Source organism: Symsagittifera roscoffensis, chromosome 1, assembly GCF_963678635.1.
Source record: "Symsagittifera roscoffensis chromosome 1, txSymRosc1.1, whole genome shotgun sequence".
NCBI classification, from domain to species: Eukaryota; Metazoa; Xenacoelomorpha; order Acoela; family Convolutidae; genus Symsagittifera; species Symsagittifera roscoffensis.
In genome coordinates this window covers 83,899,923-83,923,372 of record NC_087062.1, presented here as the reverse complement: position 1 = coordinate 83,923,372, position 23,450 = coordinate 83,899,923, and the positions used below count along the sequence as shown (strand labels likewise).

Below are 23,450 nucleotides of genomic sequence, written 5' to 3'. Positions count from 1 at the left end.
GTAAAAATCAAAATCATAATATTCATAGTAAGAACAAACTGTTTCCAAGTGAAGTCATTACATTAAAAAAAATACAAATGAAGGTTTCTTTAGCAAATATTCACTTAGGTTGTTTTTAGCCTGTTTTCAGGAGTTTCAGAGCAAGAATCACGAACACGTTTTATGAGTACCTTGTAAATAGGGAACAAAACTTGGTAAGACATTCCAGTCCAACTTGCTCACAAAAAATAGAAGTGGAAAAAATTTCACCTATTAGAAAAATAGAGTTTAAATAAGAAAGCAATTGCAGCATACAATACTTTAACTAAAAAAAACACTTAGGTTATCAGGTCACGATTAGCTTAGTAAAGTTATCGAAAAATTGAGAGTTGAAGTTGTTTAAATCTTGATTTGTTTCTTTTTCTATATTTATCATTCATTTTATCAGTTGATGCGTAAACGAAGGCTCCAATTCTTGAAGTTGGCTAAAAAAACGTTTCTTATGACAAAAAAAACTGAATTTTTTGTCAAACTTTTTTCAGTAGGCCCAGAGTTTTGGCTTCAGTTTTTCTAAAAATGTTTCTGTTGTTCAATCGCTGTTTTTTTATCTAAATAGGTATTTGAAAAATTTTCCATTGATGTGGTATTTGTAGAAATTCGGCAGGTGACTTTTTGCAGAAAACGTATATTTACTTTTTCTCTGTGTTTGTTTTTGCTGATTTAATGATTTCTTGGTGATGTATTTTTAAACTTTTAAAAGAAAAATCTTTTTTTTATGAATGTATTTATCCGCATTTTTTAAGGTATATCGCTGTTTTTGATATCTTTAATACGTAATATGAACAGAAATGTTCCCAATAATGATGAGACACCAAAAAGTAATTCTTCAACTTCTGATTTAAATCTTGAGATGTATACATCTTGTTTTTTGTTTGCTTAAAACTACTCTAATAAAAGAAAAATGGGCCTCCGAAGTCCATATCACTTGCTTTAATCCAGCAAAATACCGGGGTCGTCCGCACCAAAGCTTCTATCGGGTCTAGGATAAAGCCCTGGGTTGAAATGTCTTGATCATTCTAATTAAACCCAAATTTTTCAATCAGCGTTCTACTAGCATCTCTAGTAACAGGTGTTCTTCTAACTTCAACTTTATTTCGACTGAATACATTACACTTGTGAAAAAAATTGTTCAACATATTTAAAAAAATTGTTTCTCAGAAAATTTGCTGAAGACTAGCAATGAAAGAATTGGTCTAAGCTTAGCACGGTATTTTGCTACCATCTTTGTGTTTGTTAAAATTTTTGGGAAAGTCAACTTTTCGGATTTCCAGAAAAATTTGGCAAATCAAAATATGTCAAAAAAGCGCGGTGTACAATTTAGAACGTACAGGCTGAATTTTATTTTAGAAAATAGTAGTTGATGTCATACGGTCATACGGATCTAGGCTTCATTATGTTCTCAACTTTCTAGTTCGTTTGCATTTGATTTTCTCTTGATCGTGAAATACTTTTTAGCATGGCAGGCAATTTTTTGCAGCAAGGTTTTTGTTGAATTTTAGCATGTTTACTTTAACGTTTTCTGTTGAAATGTCTTTAGTTTCTCAAAAAAAAAAATTCTTGAAACATTTTGAAGAATTCTTTTTTGTTTTTACTTGCTTCCAGCTCGATTTTTCTTGATAAAATGCTTTCTTTTTCTTAGCTATCATTTTTTCACAAAAATTGATTTCTTTTGATAATTTTTGCGCAATTTCTTAAGTAATATACCTTTTGAATAATTTGATTAACGATATTTTTTTGCCTCGATTTTTATTTCAATTTCAGTCCAAGTTCTAACCGGCATCTAATTTTAGCTCATCTAGTTTTAAAGGTTACTTTCATCTTTTTAACCAACATCCAAGTGTTTATGAAGCTTATATCTTGTATAAGATTTCAAATTTGTATAAGTTAACCAATCTGGAAGGTAAACTAATACGGGAATGATGTATTGTGATGATATGAGGTTACTACAATGTTTTGTCGATAATCGAATGCAAAAATTTTGTATAATGTTACCATTCGAGCGGTTCAAAAAAGGTACTTTTTCTGATTTATATATCTACGCCACCTTCTTTTTTTCTATGCTACAAATTCCAAAACAAACTATGCTGAGTAAACTCAAATTTTCACTTCATTATATTAGCTTAAATAAATGACTTTCCACCGCTTTACATTAATGTTTTCTGTTGAAATGTCTTTAGTTTTTCAAAAAAATTTTCGTGATAAATATGAAGATTTCTTTTTTCTTTTGATTTGCTTCGAACTTGATTTTCTTGATAAAATGCTTTCCTTTTCTTAGCTATTGTTTTTTTTACAAAAACTGATTGCACTTGATAATTTTTGCGCATATCTTTGGTATTGTACTTTTTGAATTATTCGAATGAGGATATTTTTTTTGCCTCGATTTTTATTTCATTTTCAGTCCAAGTTCTAATTGACAGCTAATTTTAACTCATCTAATTTTATATTGTACTTTCATATTTTTAACCAACATTTAAGTGTTTATGAACCTTGAAGCTTGTCTAAGATTTCTAATTTGACCAACCAAGTTAACTTAGCTGACTTGTATGTTGATACAGGAATATCGTATTATGATGATTATATGATGTTACTACAATGTTTTGTCGATAATCGAATGCTAAGATTTTGGATAAAGTTACCATTCGAGTTGTTCAAAAAAAGACTTTCTCTGACTTGCATATCTAACTACTTCCTTTTTTTATGCTACAAATTCCAAAAACTAACTATGCTGAATAAATTTAGGTTTTCACGGCTCTATATTACCGTAAATAAGCTACTCGAAGCCTGCAGTCTCACCTTATTAGCCCGAAATAGACAAAACTCCAAAAATTCAAGCCAGTTTGTTTTCGGCCTGGAGAAGAGTTTTTCAAAAAACTTTATTGCCGTTCGATTTACAACTGAAAGGTTTCAATATGATATATCCTTTGGCCTATTCCGATGATTATATTTGATAGCTGATTTGGCACGGAAAAAAAGAAAAAAACTAAAACACAACCAAATACAAAATTCCTTCACTTTTTTTAAATGGTCGGAACATTAATCCTTTCATCTGTTTTTAGTCTCGTAATTTCATACTACAAAAATTTTACAATATTTGATACTTCAATAGTCTCCTGGGTACTTTTATTCTTAAAATATTTAGTAAAGTTTTTTTTTATCAAGAAATCACCTAATCTTTTTTTTCTTCCAATAGTCTCATTGGTGCTACTAATTTTACTTATATTGAATTGTAATTTTCAGATTATGAAGCACAGATGTCCGCTTGGAACAGGAACTAATGAGATGAATCATGATTCTTTTGTATTTGTTTTTCAAATAAATTTTTTGTTAAATTGTGCTGTTAGGCAGTGCTGATTTAATTTATTCGGACAAAGCGCTTTAAACTAGAATTTTAAATCGCGTTTCTGCTTAATTTGCCTTGACTTAAAGTAAACACAAAACTTGCTCGGATTATCAGCAGATTTGTTATGGTGCATTATGTTTTGCGCAATTCGGGCTCGAAGTGTTACCCCAAAAATGGATCATTTTTAACATTCTTAGTCAATCAGAAATTACGCCAAATTATATCAAATATAGCCTCTTACGCAGCCCAACAAACTTTAAGAAGGATATACTTTTCATGAACAATGCGCAAGTTGTTTAAATTGTTTTTAATTCAAAAATTGTTGTTTTATATATTAAAAATGAAATCTATTGTCTTTGAATCAAAATTAAATAAATATATAGAAATTTTTGGAGAATATACCAAATTTCTCAAAACTTGTTGGGCTACGTAAGAGTCTCATTTTGATATAATAATTTTCTGTGACCGACCAAGTAGTTAAGGCGTAATTTTTGATTGTCTAAAATAGCTAAAAAGTGATCCATTTTTGGGATAAAGTTCGGGGCCTGAATTCCGCAAAACGAATTGCATCATTTTAATACTGCTGAAATTCTAAGCAAGTTTTGTCATCATTATTTTTTTTACTTAAACTCGACCCAATTTGAGAAAAACGCGTTGTAATTTTTTGTTTAATGCCCTGTTTAAATAGTTTAAATCAGCGCTGTATATTCTGTAGGTTTGATAAAGAAGCTAGAAGACTAAAGAACAGAAGCAAGATCTACTGTGATTGCAAAATGGGAGGTCTTTTGGAAATTTTTGAGCAGAATTTTCAAACTCAATCTAGTCGGCTAATTATTGCATTAAGTGATATATCATTCGAGTTGTCGTCATGGAAACTGAGTTGAAAAACACAAATACACGGTAGGAGTTTTTCAATGGCGTTTGATTGCAGTTGCCTTGCGTGTCGAGTTTTTGACTTTTTGTTACGACCGAAGTGTCTTATATTTAACTAGGTGTCACAGGCTCGAAGCTCGATTAAAAACCACTATTCGCGGCGAGCCTCTAGTCGAGCTGAAATTCGAAACAAAAACGAAATGAATCCAAAGAAAAGTTGATATAATTCGATAAATATGGTTTCTCCGCGTACAATTACAAAATCGTTGAAAAACCTTAGGTTTTCCGCAGAAAATGATGGAATATTTATCAAAAAATTTTGCACCAAATATTTATTGACAATTTTTGCACAAAAAAGTAAACACCACGCTGTATTTTTTTCTACTTGATCTACTGGAGGAAAAAAACATATCGCCACAACGCGTTCCCATTTCCCATTCCAGCTACTAATATGTTTTTTGTTCTGTCAAGCATTTTTGTCACAAAATATGATTTCAAAGGTATTTATATTTTTCATTTTCTTGTATTTGCTTGGTCTAGCTTGTTTGAAATATATATAGTCTTGGTCTAGTAGCTCAAAACTGAACCGAGTTTAATTGAAATAGTCGAACTGAAGCTTTTATCATCGACCTTGGCCGAAACATTTTTGGGTTTGTCAACTTTAGTCGAACTATAGAAGTTTTTGGTTGAGCCGATATAAATATACATCAAGTTTAAGTCTGGGTCGAGTCCTGATCCACGAATTTGAGAACTCCCCTTTGAATATGGGAACAATTAATTGAAAACAATCATTTGAAAATTATTTGGAACAGCCGTGAAAATATCTGAAAAAAATATCCGACTAAATTTTATTATCAATTATTTGTTAATTATTTGTTAATTTATTTGTTAATATCAATTGTTAATTTGACAGTGATCATTTTTTTGTCTGGTATAGGGCTCAAAATGAGTTTCTAAACTTAAAAAACGTTCTTACAGATCCAAGAAACATTGAAACGTAAATAATAGTATGTACTATTACAACTGAACCATAACCCCCGTGGTCAAATAAAATTCCGCCAATGAATGCAGATCCCAAACATTTGCCCCCTTTGAAGCAAATGCTGGTGTTCCATACTGATAATACAATTCGATACATTTTATCCTTATCCATTGGGCTATAAAAGGCAAACATGTTGTCAAGAACTATCATTTCCGAGATCCACGCTGCTGCTGTACAATAGCCTAAAAATACCAAAGATAGTGCCATCAGAATTTGATTAGCTAGATGACTCAACTCACAAAACACCACAACACACATGAAACAACAGCCGATCGTGCCGATAATTGAACTTGTAACGTAGAAACTCCAAACATAACCGATATTAACTAGCGGCCCAGCAAGGAAAGAAGCGCCTATAGCTGCTGCAGGTATAATCATGAAGTAAAACTGCATGTTCTCTTCTGGAATTTGGCAGATGTTCAGAAGGATTGGGTTTAAAAAGACCCGCTGCAACCCAATAGTGATTGAGATTGCAATAAAAGGCGCGCTGCCCAGAATTACATCAATATTTAGAAAAAGTCTGTGTAGTTTCAAGGGTTTTTCGTCTGATGGTGTTTTTTTCTGGTCAAGGTTGTTCATTTTTTCTTCGTTTTCGGAAGAACTCTTTTCGTCTACGTCTTCTGAAACAGGCACATAAAAATGAAATAAGGTATTTTCTTAGTCCAGCTCCAAGTTCAGTTGAACCCCTCGGTTAAAGTTTAAAAATATTGAAATTTTTTGTAGTTGCACAAAATGTTTTGCTGCGAACTAACAAGCTACAATGGAGCCAAAAATTAAGAAAAAGAAACAACTATTGGTTTTTTAAAAGCGCCCTCGATAAACTTGCATTATATATTATGTATAGTGTTTTAAGAAAGATCCGAAGTTCAATTTGATCGATGTTTAAAAAAACCTATAAAAAGTTTTTCAAAAACACTTTTGAAACTCGTTCGCGAGAACATCGTAGCATAATTTATTTTGCTGTATATTTAAGCATGGTATTGAAATGCAAAAAAAAATTGGAACAGACAGGCTTGATTCATAAAAAACAGAAAAATAATGCATGCAATTTTTTTTAAAACGACAGACGGGTTTTTAAATCTGTCAGCTCCAACTATTTCTCACGAAATTGTTTTGAGGAAGAATGCCTGATGTTTTATTCATTTCACATGCAGAAAAGACATGTCTAGACATGAAAATTTTAAAAGCTGTTCATGGTAATTTCAGAGTAGCGGGCGAGGAGAGTCATCGATGCTCTGGAAACGGAGTTCAAGAAAGAACACAACGATACTTATGAGACCTTTCAGCTGTTGGCAAGGAAGCAATACATTGGAAAATCAATGGAACAGTTCCATTCGTCTTGAGTGGAATGACAGCACGTTGCAATTTCGGAACGTTGGAGACCAGGATCTTACGAGGCGTATTCATCGTAAACATGAACAACAAGGAGGGCCAAAATGAACTGTGCCGGTCAACAAAAACACCAGAGGAGGTGTATCTTATATCATTGTCCTACGAGCGTGGAGACAAATACCCGACGACCTACGTGTCAACAACAGGGGGAACGACACCGAGCAGCACGACCGGTGGAGCTTTCCAAATCAAAAGCGAACCGGTGGGGGCAATCCGAGGCGGATATCTGAATAGTAGGCAACGCGGACGTGGATCCTACAGAGGACGACCGGGGCACCACAAGGAGACAGGAGATGCTACAATTGCGAACAATCTAACTTTACCCCAGAACACATGGCAAGATATCCGGTAGGAGAGCAACCTGCAACTCTTACCGTAAGACAGGTCTTTATGAGAAAACATGCCGGGGAAAAGTAATAACCGAGGACGGCCCGCAGTGGGGTTAATCCAAGGTCAGGAAGATCTGGACATAAGTGAATCCGGAGACGTGGAGGATATCCATTCACAGCACAAAAGTTCTGTCGGATGGATCAACACGCCTGAGGTGAGGCCACGTTCATGAGACTCATGCAGTTCGAGGGGGGTGACTATGTTGTCATGGCCATTCACGCAAGGAAGGAGACTGAACTAAAAGTTGCGGCCGCGAAATTGCCGATAAAGATCAATGGGAAACAGACAAGAGTGAGGATAGACAGCGGATTGCCCGTCTCAATATTTAAAATTGAAGAATTAAGAAGAACATTAGGCACCGTAGGTGTAAAATTAAATGAGCTGAAACCAGGGGACAATGAGTTCGGGGACTACGGGAAAAATCTACTACAATTACTACGGAAAATAACAGTTCTACTGGAAACGAACGGATGGGTCGTCGAATCAAAGATCAAGGTGATATGATAGGAGACAGCAGACCGTCTATCACTGGAAGGGACTTGATATCTAGCCTGGGGTTGCAGTTAATCCAGAAGACACCGGGGAAGAAAGTGATATCCAGCCAGGGAAAAAAGCAGGAGGCTGAGACGTCTAGCGCGGAGCCACCACTGGATCAATGGCACCTCTATTTCAGTAAGCAATTTAACAACCTTTTTTGCCGAGTCGGTAAAACTCAAAAAACTACAAAACACAAGCTGAATTTTTCGAAAAATTAATACCGGTCCAACAGAAAAGGTGGAGGGCCCCAATAACACTGCAAGAGAAAATTGATCAAGAAATTAGTAAGCTTTTGTAACAAGGTCATGCCGAAAAACTTGAAGAATGCTCGGATAAGTACTTTATTTCTCCAATTGTAACAACGGTGAAGAAAGATGGGTCCATAAAACTAGCATTAGAATGGAGGGAGTTAAACAAACACAACCACAAAAATAAATATCAAGTGCAAACATCGAAGAACTCATGGATAAGGTAGGACAGCCTATAACTGAACGAAAAACGGGGGAGGTTTATTTTTCTACAATGGATCTCACATACGCATACGGTCAGCCGCCACTTAATCCGGAAACTAGCGTGCAATGTAATTTTTCGTTAGGGGGGAAGTAAACAGGAACGTATCGCTTCAAGACAGGGTTTTACGGACTCACGACAAAGCCGGCGGAGTTTCAAAGAGTAATGGAAGCAATCTTATCCGAATTTCTACAGGCACACGCCTTCATCGATGATATCTTTGTTGTCACCAAAGGCAGCGAAATTGAACATATCTCAGCGGTCGAGAAAATTTCACGCAAATTAAACAGTAAAAATATGTCAATAAAACTCAAAAAGTGGAAGTTTGCTCAGAAGGAGTGTGAATGGTTTGGGCAAAAAATCACACCCACCGGCGTAACCCCGCTTATCCGGGAAACGGAACAGATTGAAACTCTAAAGCCCCCTAGAACGGCCTCACAGCTTGCGTCTTTTATGGTTTCGATTCGCAGCCTGCACAAGTACCTCCCAGCGCTTGCGGAATTTTCGGCTCCGTTACGCCATCTTTTAGGTCGCAAAAAAGAATATATCTGGACACACGAGAGTCAAACATCGTCTAATAAATTGATGAAGCAAGTAGCAAATATTGTGCAACTACGGCAATTCCACATGCACCGCGATACAAGAAGAGTGTGACGCGAGTCATAACGGGCTCAGCGCGGTAATCGAGCAACTAAAATCCGACGGATGGTGGCCAATATCCTTCGCGTCTCGATACTTAAATTACCCCGAAAAGAAATATTCGCTCAACAAATTGGAAAAGCTTGCAGTCGTGTGGGGTCAAAAATTTCCAAAACTACAGACTGAGAAGAAATTTTTAAATCGTTATGGACTATAAAGCATTGATCTCACTGCTAAATGGGAACAACAAAAAATAGAGACCATGTTTAGCAGATTAACACGTTGCTTGGATCGTCTCATACCTTTTGATTTCCAAATCGAACATAAACGCGGATCTAAAATTGGTCTCGCGGACAATCTATCAAGAAATCCAAGTTCGGACGCTAAACCAGTTAGCACATATGATAGTATGTTTACGGTCGCGAAAATTAACTCAATCCGCGGCGCACTCGGATTTCAGAAGACATTTCTCTCCAAAGGAAAACTTGAGTCGCCACCGGCCAATGAACAACGCGTATGTAATATATCGAATAGAAAACAGTCGCTAGAGGGCTGAATAACATGCGAAGAAAATCACACCAATCACAATGCGACAAGGTGCATATCCGGCAGGTCAACTGAATCATATGCAAAATTAGTTGAGCAGCTTTTAAAATAAATTTGGTCATAATAAATCTCAGAGAAACTTCAAAAACTCAATCTTTAAAATGGAACAGAAATTACAAAAATTACTTGAACAGTATCCAAGCATTAGCAGCGACGAAATCGAAGAAATAATCAGAATTTACCAAGCATTTACCACAGAAGTCAGGAGCACTAAAAGTAACACCATTATATCAATTCCATCGGTTTATCCAGGTGAAGTTTATCCGCCAGTTAATCCTGAAAAGTGGTTAATGCCAAACATTCTTCGGAACTGTAAAATTGTAAATAAACAAACCGCCCTTCCTGAACTATTCAATCTTCGTTTCGTTGAATCTCAGTATCCCGCAGACCCTTAATTACAAGCCAGTATTGAAATGATTAAATGCAAAGACCCAGAATTAAAGAGTAAAATTACAGCAATGAGCAAATATTACGCTCAATGCACTCAGGACTTTCATGTTAGAGACGGATGCCTGTGGATGGAAGACCAACACGTAATCCCGAACTCTCTACACATGGCGGTAAACAATCGACTGCAATTTTTCCACCACGGGAAATCTAATATGTACGACGCGGCAAAAGACATCTGGTACCTGTAAATATATCGCAGCTCAGCGTCAATCGCAGAAAAATGCCGATGATGCACACTAGCCGGTAAGAATTTGAAATACATGTGTCCTAAAGGGGATGATCCCAAGGACATCAGAAACCCAAAGAACCGAAAGAGTCGGTTCAACTAGATTTCTAAGAACCAATCAGCTACATAAATGAAACTAAGAAGTATGTTCTGGTGGCTGTGGACCGTTTTTCTAGATAGCCGTCGGCCATGGTCTGTAACTTAAATAGGTCGGATAAAATTTCAAAATTGTTACGAACGTATATCGCGGCGCATGGTGTTCCGCGACAAACTCGGGTTGACCAAGGAACGAACTTCATGTCCGAAAACGTAGGGAGTTTCTGTCAACAAGAAGAGATTGATTTAGTCGTCTCGCCAGTTAATGATCATAGAGCAACAGGATGCGTCGAACGAACCGTCGGCAGCCTCAAGTATTCATTACTCACGTATGCGCGAGAAAAAAAAACGGAACCCTTGGAGCGAATGCTCGAGAGAGCCCTCGGCGCCTTAAGATTTTCTCACAACGCCACGCTAAAGCTAGCACCATTCCAAGCTCACAGCGGGAGGGAAGCTAATACTGGTCTCAGCAATCTGATTAACAAGCCGTCTTTAAGGAACATAAACTGGTGAAATGTAATCCGCTCCAAATCTGTTTCTTTAAAAGAAAAAGATCCAGACGCCCAATTGATGCCGCATCCGGTAGAGAAAAACTGGCGAGTTTGAACTGATACTGCATAAAAATGTAAAGAAGAGGCGGCACCCATTGCGACTAACGGACGAACAAATAGTGAACCAGGGGATGGATCCAAAAATCGGCTCAAGCGCAGAATCGCCGGCGGCAACAGCGCCACCAGCAATTGTTATGCAGCGGACGGGGGACAAAAATCTAAACAGGTACAGACCAGTAACATCAAAAATTTTACATGAAACCGAACATACAATTAAAATGAGTAATGGTGCTGTTCTTAGAAAATTGGGACTGGCGTTGAGGAAAAATACGAACCCTAGGAAGCGAGCACTCGGAGCCCCGCCGACATCACAGGAGGTCAAACGTAAAATGATGACCACTCAGCCATCAATTTTCAGAGGCACACAATCTAGTTCCAAAAGCAAACTAGCGAAACAAAGCCGAAACATGGAGGGCGATGACGACTCAGATTCGGATGAGGACGATGATCTGCCACTGGCAGCGAAACACATGCTTGGTCGAGCAGCACCAGTATTGGTGGGAAATTGTGCAACGGAGGATGTACAAACAACCACCGGAACGCAGGGAGCGAAAAGGCCTACGGCCGAGTTGGGGGAACAAGCCACGACGAGCGCAAAACGCCCTATGGTAACGACGATCTGACCAAGCGACTACGAAACGCGACGGCGTACACGGTTGCGCGAGAGACAGTGATCGAGAAAAACCGTCAAGATGACATCGAACCTGTGGTAGCGGCTAAACTGAATATTCCTTAGGCGGGAAGCAAGAAACGAGTGCGGAAACAAAGACTTGTTTAATAATCTACATTTAGTCCATATCAAAACCTAAAGCTCTAGCTAAAATGTTGTCCTCATATCTACATTTCATCAAGTACTCCAATTTTGATAATTTTCATTCTCTCGCAAGAAGGGGAATGTCATAGTGATTAAAATAGTTCACAGTCCATTTTAGTTCTATCTTATTTATTGCAATCGATTTAATCTATCTGTCTGGCGCTAACTGGTATTTAACCTTCGGAGTTGTGTGTAACCTTTGGTTGACCTCTGTGTAATTGTCTCCGACAAACGTCTGAATTACAGTTTATATCCTTCGTTCTAAATTTACACTATTGAATATATTTCTTGCCAAACCAAAATGAGAAAACGTCATTTATTGTATGTTTGCATTAAAATGCGTTGAAACGCTGGCATGTTCGTTGCAAAGTTTTTAATAACTGTCCGTTTTTTAGATCAATTTGAGCCATTTAGGCATAAGAGCACACATTTTCAATCTCGTATTAAAACAAATAAATCTGAGTTTGTAGCATACATCCAATCATTACACGCTTGGCAGCTATTTACTAGTGAAAAAAGAAGCAAGGTAATTTGACTGAGTTTTGACATAATGCCACCCAAGTTTTCACCCGAAAAAGTCTTGTGAAAAAACGTCCAAATTACGTTTTTTTTAAGTTCAATATATGAAAACTTCAATAAGAGCTTGTATTTTGAGCCCTTTTATCCGAGTAAACAAAAAAGCTTTCAGATTGGTCGACTTTAAATCTTCAAAAAAGCCCGTCTGCTAAAATCCCTAGCAATAATTGAATTATGAATTGAATTGTGTTTCTATCATTATATAAAAACATAACAATCTTTGAACTATAGGGCGTCACTATTTTGCAATTTGTTCTTATTTGAACACAAATGAGTCTAAGACTTGAACAACGACTTTGAGGTCGTAAATTTCGAATATCTATCTCACACTTACTACCAACCGCTTTCGTTATACATTTAGAGCTTGTTAGTTTGGCGTTTTTGCCTCTAGTACCCGTGTTTTTTCACTGGAGTCCCATGAAAAGCAATTGAAAAAATTGGGGAGCTGAAATGTCAGTAGAAATTTTATTCAGACCATGCAGAACGAGACAGTGAATTTTTTCAAGCCACACAAAGATACTTCAAACTAACTTTGTGACTTCGGAGGTTGTCCAAATTGCAAAAGAAAAACGAACTGAGCAAAATACAAAGTTCTTACGTATATTTGTAGTTTCAAGAAAAAAATGCTTCTTATCGTAACAAGTTATCTGTACTTACCATTATATATATTAAATGCATCAATATTTAAAAAAAGTTGAAACGCACAGCAGACAATTGACGAACAAATTGAGGTCACCCAATTGTGCTCTGCGAAGAAAACGCCCAAAATAACGATGTATTTTAGGTTTTAAAAAAAACTTCAGTGAGAACTCATATTAGCCAAACTATAGAATTCAAGTGGAGACCGAGCGTTTAGCAGACATTTCTTTCAGCATAAAATTGAAAGATGGATCTTTTAGCAGATTTTGCTTAGCAGACAATTAGATTGAAAATGGGACGTTGGTTAGTTTGGGTTATGGCATCAATTTGGTTAACTATCTCACGCTTTATCAATAAAAAATGGACTCATTTTTAACAAGTTTCAAACTGTTTCTCAATTCATTCTTAATGAATTTCTCAAAGTTGAGGGAAAATCCAATATGCTATAATTTTCTATCCCAAAAAAACAAATTGAAAAAAGGAGTTATGCAAAATTATAAAAAGATTGACGATAATTGTGGACCTGAATTTCTTTGGATTTGGAGAAACTTTTTTTTATGAGTTTGCCTTCTAGCCATAATCTTTTACTGCCCCCAAAAAATAGCCGATCAAAAATTTTAAAAAGATAGCTGATAGCTCATCAAAAGACAACAAAAGTTTTTGGGTTGGGAACCGAAACAGCAAAAAGGAAAAGTACTAATCGGCTCAGAGGACGCCGAATTACAGAGAGGCGCTTTTAGTGACAAATGAATCAACGTAACTTCGAAAGCAGACACTAAAACTGAAGGAATTCCGTTATATGGTTCCCAAGCTTATCACCCCGTGTTTTGTAACCCCCTTTTTCTTAACCCCCTCTCATATAACCCCAAAATCATATAACCCCACTACAATTTAACCCCTTTTTAAAACCAATTGTTAGAATCAAAGTTAAAGTTACTTGAAAAGGATTCGGAACCATATCGTCGGTAAACATCAAAGCTTAAATTGCGAAAAATTTTGCGAACCAAAATGAGTTAACATGCACGCTGCTAAATGCGTTTTAGATTTGAACAGAAATGACCTTGCCGATAGTCTAGACTTTGATATGAATTTGAAAACGAATCCGACCGACATGATTCAAATTGGTGCATATACAAAACAGTCCAAAACCATTTGAATTTCTTGACCTTGATCTTTTGGCGCCGACAGAATTGATCTACGCTTTGAAAACTCAAACATGGGCTTAATTAAAATCAAAGAGCCAAAATTGGAAGAATAACTTGGAAGTCAACCGAAGGCCGCATGGTATAGTGGTTAAAGCGTTAGTCTCAAAATCTAGAGATCAAAGGATCGAATCCATGGCGGAACAAAAAACTTTCCAATTTTCCCAAAAAAGTTGAATTTCGGGTAAATATGATAACCGGTATATCAAGGGTACAATAAATGGGTTAACCTTACAGGGTTGGGCGGAGGGAAAAGAAAAGTCAACACCTTGTATGTATTTATTATTTTGCCGGTTTCAAATCGACTCTAGCTCAATTTTGAAAAATCAAGGAAAATAATTAAACATGGAAAAAATTTTATTGCTTGGCAATATAGATTAAATAGCAAATATTTAACTCAAGTTCGCCATAGCGCAGAAGAAATGCAAATCAGTTTTTCTTCGTAGACATGCATAATATTCTGCACTTTTTCGTTGAGCACCCGGTATTTTTTCTTCTTTGTAAATTGGTGCCCACTCGAGGCGTTATAAAAATTAAGTTTTTGGACGGAAGCGTCTTTTTCCAAATTTGCAATCACTTTCCATATACTGGGATGCGATCCACTGAAGTATGACTGTATGCCATAATGCCAGCCCTCTACAGCATTTGTTGTTCTGGCCAAACCCGATGATGCAGCATCCCTTTGATTCCATAATGAAGGGGGAAATAGGGCTTCCCGATTCGGGACAAGACTTTTTATGTAGTTAGATCCAAAGTAAAGGCAAAGCTCGTATACTTGCGCTATTTTTTCCGACTCTTTTATGGTGCGATCGCAAACTATTTGAATTTCCTCCACTATTTTATCGTATGAATTTCCTATTTCTTCTTTTTTTTCGAAAGCCAGTGCGGGTAACATTTTGAGTGCTAAAGCGAACTCGTGGTTAGTTTCGTAATCCTTTTTGAAACCGAGCTCCGCAATTTTTCTCATAAAACTTTGTGAAAGATGGAAGAAACATCCCGACAGCTTGGTCTCGGGAAAATTTTTCTGAAACGCTTGAATAGCGGCCTGCTCAAAGTCCAGTAAAATTTTTTCAGGTCTACTATCAGGGACTAGTATTTTTAGGGCTTCTAAGAAACGGTGGTAAGTTTTTATTTTGGCAGGAACGCATATATGCAAGTAGGGGCTATTCCTGAAAGACTAACGTGTATGGAGTAAAGTTGATAAAGCATTTTCGGGGTGACTTTTTTAGTTTCATCAGCCTACCAAAAGTTGGATGTTTCAAGCACACGTAGCATTTCAGGGTCGCCGAATAAAATAATCCTCTCGTGATCATTTTGTCCACTGTCAAATCTTATAAAAATTTTGAAAAGTTCGGGTATTTCGAAACTTCTGGTTGCTGGGGAGACTGGTAAGACTTCTTCTCGTTGCTTGCGCGCTCGTTGTGCGGTGCGAACTAAATTTTCTTTGAATGGTAGGGCTAGTTGAGTGGCAAAGTTGTCTGTAATTGGCTGAATGGCGGTTGCGACTGCGACGGTTGGGGTGTTACTATCGCTTAGCTCCTTGATGTTTTTGAAAACTAGTCGAGCATCAGGTTTGCCCGTGGAAATATCGTGGTTATGTTGACCCCTCGTTTCAATAAAATATTCTCCATCCGTAATTGCTGTTGCGCGGCATTTATGGGTTTGGTACTTTGAGCAGTTCCAATTTGTTGTTGTCTTGTTTTTTCGTTTAAGGTAATACTCATGGCCTGATACCACTAGCATTTGTTTGTCTTTCGAAGATGAAGTAAAATGGAATGACGCTTCAAACATTATATCTGAATCTGATCTGATAGAGTGGTATAACAATGGTTAAAGAAATAGGCAGTATGATTTTTTATAAAACTCACAAACGTCTTTTGTTGCCTTCAATTAGCACCATGTAGGTTATCTCTGTTTTAAACGCGTGAGTGAGGGATTATTTCTCTAACTAATTGAAATGCAATTACTTTTGAGATGCTAGAGGCATCAATTGAATTAAGACTAGCTTTTCAGGCCTTAATTAGTACGCTTAATTGGACTACTCCTGTACTTATAAAAAGAACTTAACGGTCCGAAAAATCAACAGTAGTATAAACAAAATATTCAGTTTGTCGTTCTCGCCACCTGGAGAAATCACTATGATGCTAGCAACTCATGAAGGAGAAGTTTAAGAAGAAATCAATCAAACACAAAAATTGAGTAACATTTTGTCTACTTTAGAATGTTTGGAATTATGACATTTTTTTTCGATTGAATTATTGACATTAGAACTAATAACGTTTGCAAAGGTTGGAACTTCTACGGCTAGAATAAAACCGTAGGTACTTTCGGACCAAGACTTTTGAAAGTTTTAAAAAATGTTTCATTTATGGAATTATAGTCTCGTCAATATATACAATGTGTGAGCAGAGGAGAAAACCCGCTTTTGAAAAGATTAAAGTTTCGAGGCCTGGATTTAGAACCTTTGAGTCTTAGGAGCTCATGCATCAGCGGAACTTATAATCAGATCTCATATTTTGGGACGGAATAGCCTTTATTTGTCGAAACCATTGATAAAAAATCTATTTATTGGGAACTTTTTTATAATAGGCTCGTTACCTACGTTGTTTTTGGTTAAAATGATTTCATAAAAACTCTGCTATTTTGAGCCTTTTCACTCCAACTAATCATTAAGTTTTCTGATTGGTCAAAATTAAGTCTTTTAAATTATGGTCTGCTAATTTCCTTAGCACCAATTAAATATTCTTTTTCTAGATTTAGGGGGTTGCTTCTCGAAGTTTGTACTGTCCCTTCTAACGACCCCGCCAATGTTCCCACGGGTATTGAACTCGACGGGGCGACTAAGATTCATTACTATCTGCAATTCCAAAATGGCTAAGTTGGTGGCAACTATTCTGTAATGTTTTTTTTTTGTAATTGCCCGCTTTTGTACTGGTCTTGAAGCTGTCTTGTCCGCTCTCATCATCGCATTAACTCCCAATTTTTAGTGAAGTTCAGGTAAATATAATTCCTAATACAGAACGCTTTAAAAGGCCGGATTATTTTAGAAATCTATCAGAAAGAAAGGGTCCGCGATCAATTGACACAAATGCCTAATTGCAATTCAACTCCCAACTAACTTAGGTAACGATTCTCTCTCTAGAGAATCCCATTTAACGAATTACACAGGGTACTTTTTACACATGTAGTTAATTCGAACTGCTACAATGAATCGTGTCACCACGGATCACGACTCCTTTGAGGTACTTGAACTGCGTTCTCTGACTTGATAAATCACTGTTCTCCAACTCTGAGAACCGACTCTACTGTTTACCGGTTAATTCGCCTTTTCACTGAATGAGAACCCATCTACTTTACTCAAAAGAACTAACCCTTCTGCCTATGGATAGGCTGCAATCAACCTTTTAGCCATGTTTGTCTATTTGAAATTTGTTTATAGTAACAGTTAAGATCGTCCTTATCAATCCTGACATTAACCTTAGTGCACTTTTCGCTGACGCTCATATTTCTGAATTCCAAATTCACCATAGGTATCTCTAACTAAGTTGGGCGAAAATCAAGTCCAGTTTCCAAGTCTCGAAACCAAGTTATTTTTGATTAACAGTTCACTCAAGGTTTTTATTTAATTATTCCATTGACATTACGACCCCATTTGATTATCCCCCTGTCGAATCCTTTTTGTGGGTAGTGAATTCAAAACAAGCGTTCAAAATTCCAATCTATACTCCACTCTAATCCCGACCTTCTAGCTATCGGTGAGCGTAGTTTGCTTATAAGGGCTCGGGTTGCGTCAAAATCCACCTCTGTCCAGCTAAGTAAATATCCCGTCAATTCAAGTTATTTGGGAGACCTACTTTCCATGGTATGCTCCTACTCCCGCCAGTTCTTCTCAGTCTTCTTGGACTACTTTTTTGTCTGATTGATAATCTAAAAATAGCGCATTCGCCAGCTAAGCTGATCCCAATGTTTGTCAAGTCCACTTTAATTGGTTTCACTACTTCAATGCTACAAGGTAAAAGCTATATCCTTCTCAACTTCTGCATCAGTTCCCATTAGATAACTTCCCTCCAAGGGTTGGGATGGAGAAGGTGCCGTTTTCCGGTGTTAGTCCCAGTTTTTCTAAGCAAATTTTGTCCCAAGCGCCCAAAGGTCATTTAAAAATCATCCCGCGATCACCCGGGGCCAATCTTCCATTTTTTGGTTTAGACACCAAAGGGCGTCCTACCTACCAAATTTCATCCATATCCCATCAGTACATCCCAAGATAATTCATTTTTAAGGTCCATTATCGTTCTTACCTGGAAAACGTTATTAACACCAGGAGGGATCGCCAGAGGGATTTCATTTACTAGGGTTGTTTTCGCGGTTTGCCGCTTTGTGTCTTGTGTCTTTTGCCGCTATAAAATAAAAACGCCCTCGCTCATTAATTTGCGTAAATTGCCTGTTCAGGTCTAAGGGTTTTTTTCCCAAATGCTAGCAATTTCCGGTTTAATCCAAGGATTTGATTCAAGTTATGACACGCGACGTATTTTACTATTATCTAGCATACCCTGAAGTTTTGGCTTCCTGAGTTCAGTGGGGGCCATGAAACGACTTCCGAAATTCCGGGATTTGTATTATTTACTTAGAGTAATCGTCAGCGCTGAGTATCAGGAAGCTCTTATCTCCTGGTCTTCTAAGATTGCTTGTATTTCTTAAAAGAATCAAAAGGTTGGTTGGTTTGAAAATTTTTGAAATCCGTTCACTGCATTAGCGCGGAACGTGAAAATTTTTATATCTTTATTTAATACGTGGACAACGGGTGGTTATTCCGAGATCTCATGAACTATTACGTTTGCCGCAGACCGCCGGACTTTTACACCTGCTTAATTGGTGCTATCTAGGAGCCTGTGAGGGTGGATGATCTTACTTCACCTATGAAAAGATTTCAAAGTCGGTTGTTGAAGTAAAAACATGAATTTTGTCTAAATTTTGAATGTCCTGATTCGCTTATCTTATGCTACTAATCACTCGACCTGGCCGTTAAACGATCGCAGCGTATTATAACCCCAATAACTTCTATAACCCCAAGGTAATGCTTTCTAAGACGATTCGGCAACTTACCCAAATTCACAGTAGAATCGCCAAATCTACACTTTTGTCACTGAATTTAAATGTAACAACTTCTGAACTATAGTGCGTCATTGTTTTCTAATAGGTTCTAATTTGAGCAAAGATAAAATTCGTATTTATTAACATTTTTTGAGGTCGTAAATTTCTAATTACTATTCGCACTTACTACCACTCGCTTTCGTTAAATAATTAGAAACTGACATGGCGTTTCTGCCTCTAGTAACCGTGCTCTTTCCCTAGAGGCCCCGTAACAGCAATTGATTTGATTGGGGGCTAAATGGTCAGACGACCCTTAAGTGAGCCCTTGCTGAAAAAGCCGGTGAATCAGTTCAAGCAAGTTTTTCAGGCATTATCGAGGTGGTTTAAAATCTAATATTTTCTGAACTGAAAAAATGAAATAAGCATATTGCAAGGAAGCTACCAGTTGCATAAAATATTTCACCAGCCAAATCACAATTCTTCAAAACAAACATAATCAGACCTTCTTGGATTTTTTTCGGGTTGCTCTTGCTCTTGCAGTACCAGTTTCTACAAGAAAAAAAAATAATGGTAAAAAAACTGGTTTAGCATGAGCAAGATTTTGAATCCAGAAAAACAGGTATCAAACCCTTTTGCGCATTCTGTTTCAAAAAATTAGACCCCCTGTAAGTTATGATGATTTCCGGGGTTGAAGTTCCATTGCAATTCAGAAATGTATCATTGTTATTGCATTGTTTTGACATATTTCATGGATGCACCAGTACAAATACATACATAAACTATGTTTTTTCTATGTTCATTGTTTTTCTATTACTTATTACGAAAACATTGATGTGAAACCGATGAAAAATCGATGTGACATCTAAGTTATGATAGTTTTGCTACATTGATACTACATCGATGTAAAATCTATGTCACATCCATGTTTGTGCTATTTTTCAATTCTTACAAAATTTCGATTTGTTTCTTGAGTTTTGTCACGTGTCGTTACAAACGATAAAAAACAATTTAAATGGCCTTATTATGTATCATCCTATTGAAGATTGGCTCAATCATATACTGATTACCTAAGCCCAGGTTTTATTTGGTTTTAATTAAACGAACCTGCCAATCGTGTGAGTTCGGCAGCCTTGTCGTCATCCTTGTTTTGACTCTCGATTGATTCATTTGAATACGGCAACAAAAACAGAGCCATCATTGTCGCAAAACACACTGCAGCCGAGCCGGTGGTGAAAAAAGGCGCAGAAAACCCTCCTAAGTTGTATAAAAACTGACCTAGAGGAGGCCCAGCAATAGAGCCTATTTCAGAAAAGGCCTGGTTGAATGTAGACAACAGACCCCGCTGTTGCGGGTAAAGAGCGAATAGTATGGGAGCGATAGTGCAAGCTAAGGCCGTCGAAGTCACACCCATAATGAACTGCGAAAGGGCTGCAACAGTAATGAAGAGCGCTTTCGAATCTAGAAACACGCTCGAACCGAATATGAAGATGGCCAATGCGTAGCCGAAATAATTGACTCGCAGAATGAGTGTCATAGTCTTTAAGTGGACAAAATATGATATCATAAATCCGCAAATGACTCCCAAAGCATCCTGGATTCCGGCAATAAGACCAATGGCAGACTCAGACAGGCCTTTGCAGGCACAAGTGTGATAACTGGGTCCCTTTGAAGAAAACTATTTTATTTGAAGTCCAATATCGAAGCCCAGAAAATACACAAAAATGTTATAAGGTTTTTTGTTTCAGTATCACTTATTCGAGTTGAGCTGCCCTTCCCTTTTTAGGAATACTTTTGTAGATGTTTTTTACACAACTATTATCAAAAAAGTAATGAACTTTTCTCGAATTTAAATAAAACAAAATAAAGAATCACCTCACCATGTATTACAAAAAAAAATTTCAAAAATACTTACAAATTTATGCAAATTGTTGTTCCATTCAATTTTTGAAGGAGTTTAATAAAAATCTGTTAAAGAACTGCAGAGATTTTAAAAAGGTACAAGTAATTCTGCAGTAAGCTAAAACAAGACTGCTCGTTTTCATGAGCAGTAATAACAAAAAAAATTAAATATAATAAAATAAAATGAAAATTTTTTTTCTAAAATTTGAAAATGTTTATGAAAATCATCCCCCCACACGCCATATAAAGTGCAAAAAGATAGATTTCGATCCTATTATTATACCAATCATGGCATATAAGCTTTCTTGAACCAATTTGGTACGATTTCTAAGGCGGATTAAATCTCCGCTTACGCGTTAATAGCGCGAAATATATAGCGCGTTAATTGTTCCAAATTGGCCAAAATGGCAATCTTTAAAACCCCATAACTTTACGAAAAAAGATCACAGGTGAAATATCTTTTCAAATTTAAGCTCAGGACAACAATAGCTTTTGAATGATATTAAAAAATTCCGTCAAAAATGGCTAGTTAAAAAGTCGAAATTTGTCTGCAAATATTCCGTTACTTTCGTATCGAAAGACGGAACAACAATGCTCAGCATATGAATACTTAATTCTTAGTTTAGGGACCTAAGAACCATACTTGCGCCTACCTTTTTCACTGGCTTCGGTTGGGAAAAACATGCCCATTTCTGCAACTGTCATTGCTATAATTCCCACAAATGAAAGTGTCAGCACAACTGACAATATTTTCGTAAAATGATTTCGCTGCAAAGCCATTTTTTTCTCCCAGAAGCAGCAGAAAATTGTCAGTGTAAAAAGATTTAAAATGTTGAGATTCTGGTTAGAAATTACTAAAAAACTGAAAAATGAAAATAATTGATGGCTGATAGCAAAAAGTAGTACGCACTTTTGAGATGAATTATTTTCAGTGCAGTGTATAAAATCAGTACACTCTTATATTGAACTGAAACAAAGAGTGTATTGCTCAAAATGTTCTGAACAGAAGAGAACCTCTAAAGATACAATTTGGACTGAAAAATTAGCATGACCATTGAATTGTTAGAAAATGAAGTCTGCTTTCGACTTTAAATGTGTAGGTATTATTTGAAGTCAACTACGTAATAACGATAAGAATATCTTGATTGGCGACAACCTCAAACCTCAGCTTGTTTTCGTCGAAGCAAAAGATTAATTTTAAGTACTGCTTTATAAGTATTGCGTTGGTTTAAGATCCAAAAGGTTTCTTTTATGTAAGATAACCTGATTCACATTGTCATAGCTAATTTAGAGGGAGTGGGCTTTTACTTCTCAGTTGAAATAACCCTTTTGTTAATAATTCATGCTAACTTGGTTATTGGTTTTTGCCGGAGAGAGAGGGGAAATAAAGATATATCAAAAATTTGGTTGAAAAGTTTCAAACTAATAAACCACCAGGAAGCCAAAAAGCAAACAAGACTGCTCGTATTAGGGCGAAGTCCTGAGTGTTCCGACTGCCTTTTAAGGTTTATGGAGCAGTAATAAACTTAAAAAAATTGAAATGAAATTTAAAAATTTTTTTTCTAAAATTTAAATTTTTTGTGTGAAAATCATCCCCTCACACGCCATATTAAGTACAAAACAATAGAATTTCCTCCTTGTAACAAATCAGTTGTGGCAAATAAGCTTGTTTCAACCAATTTGGAAGGATTTCTAAGACGGATTGAATCCCCATATTTTTACGATCACTGGTTTCAAATTTAAGCTCAGGACAACAATACCTTTTGAATGACATAGAAAAAAAAATCCGTCAAAAGTGGCTAGTTAGAAAGTCGAAAATTGTCTGAAGAAAAAAAAACCCACCCCGAGCACAAACATTCGGTTACTTTCGTATCGAAAGTCGGAACAAAAAAGAAAATATGAATACTTTTTGGCGCGCGCTCATAGCTCAAAGTTTTCGAGGGTTTTTTCACTCAGATTAATTTTTGAACTTTTGAATTTTATTATTTTTATGGAATTTTTGAACGATTGTTTTTAATTTTAACTGAATGAAAAAAGTCTGAAAGAGTTTTTTGAATGTGTGCGTTTGTATTTATAAAATTTAGTTGAGCAAAAATGCAACAACATGGCAAAAAAAAACAAATATATGTTGCTAAGTTCGCACATTTGCCCATAGGTTGCAAACATTTTTCCATTTTGTTCTAACTTTTTATGAAAAGGTTTAATGAAAAGTGTGATCAGTGTGGTTCTTTTCAGACTTTTTTAGCTGAGAAGATTTTGTGATATCCTATACGGTATCTAGTTGGAAAACTAGTGATAATTCAAGAATGTACTTTTTGTAGCTTGAATTAATAGTTTTCTCTGTCTATTTTTATGGTCACTGAGAGTAATACATCAGATTTAAACACTGAGCTCTCAGCTGTGTACCAATGTCTCTGAACGCGTGACCTTGGACACATAATAATAATAATAATAATAATAATAATAATAATAATAATA

At 36.5% G+C, this 23,450-nt stretch overlaps 2 protein-coding genes across 2 annotated transcripts in view; one reads left to right on the top strand and one right to left on the bottom strand.

Moving 5' to 3' along the window:
• The window catches only part of LOC134851282 (uncharacterized), a 534,247-nt gene that overhangs the window by 354,700 nt on the left and 156,097 nt on the right, over window positions 1-23,450 (top strand). The window lies entirely within an intron of this gene.
• LOC134857125 (uncharacterized) lies at window positions 5,100-22,101 on the bottom strand. Its single transcript, XM_063873498.1, has 3 exons — window positions 21,626-22,101; window positions 20,178-20,705; window positions 5,100-5,914 (listed from the first exon to the last, which is right to left on the bottom strand). Exons 1-3 carry the CDS (start codon window positions 21,750-21,752, stop codon window positions 5,193-5,195), a joined length of 1,377 nt encoding a protein of 458 aa, XP_063729568.1. The 5' UTR covers window positions 21,753-22,101; the 3' UTR covers window positions 5,100-5,192.

Bases quoted from the DNA above. Each gene is read 5' to 3' on its own strand.
- LOC134857125 (XM_063873498.1), bottom strand. From the start codon at position 21,752: ATGGCTTTGCAGCGAAATCATTTTACGAAAATATTGTCAGTTGTGCTG. The intron at 20,706-21,625 runs GTAGGCGCAAGT...GTGCCTGCAAAG, and splicing joins AACCGAAGCCAGTGAAAAAG to GCCTGTCTGAGTCTGCCATT. The intron at 5,915-20,177 runs GTTCGTTTAATT...TGCCTGTTTCAG, and splicing joins CGAACTCACACGATTGGCAG to AAGACGTAGACGAAAAGAGT.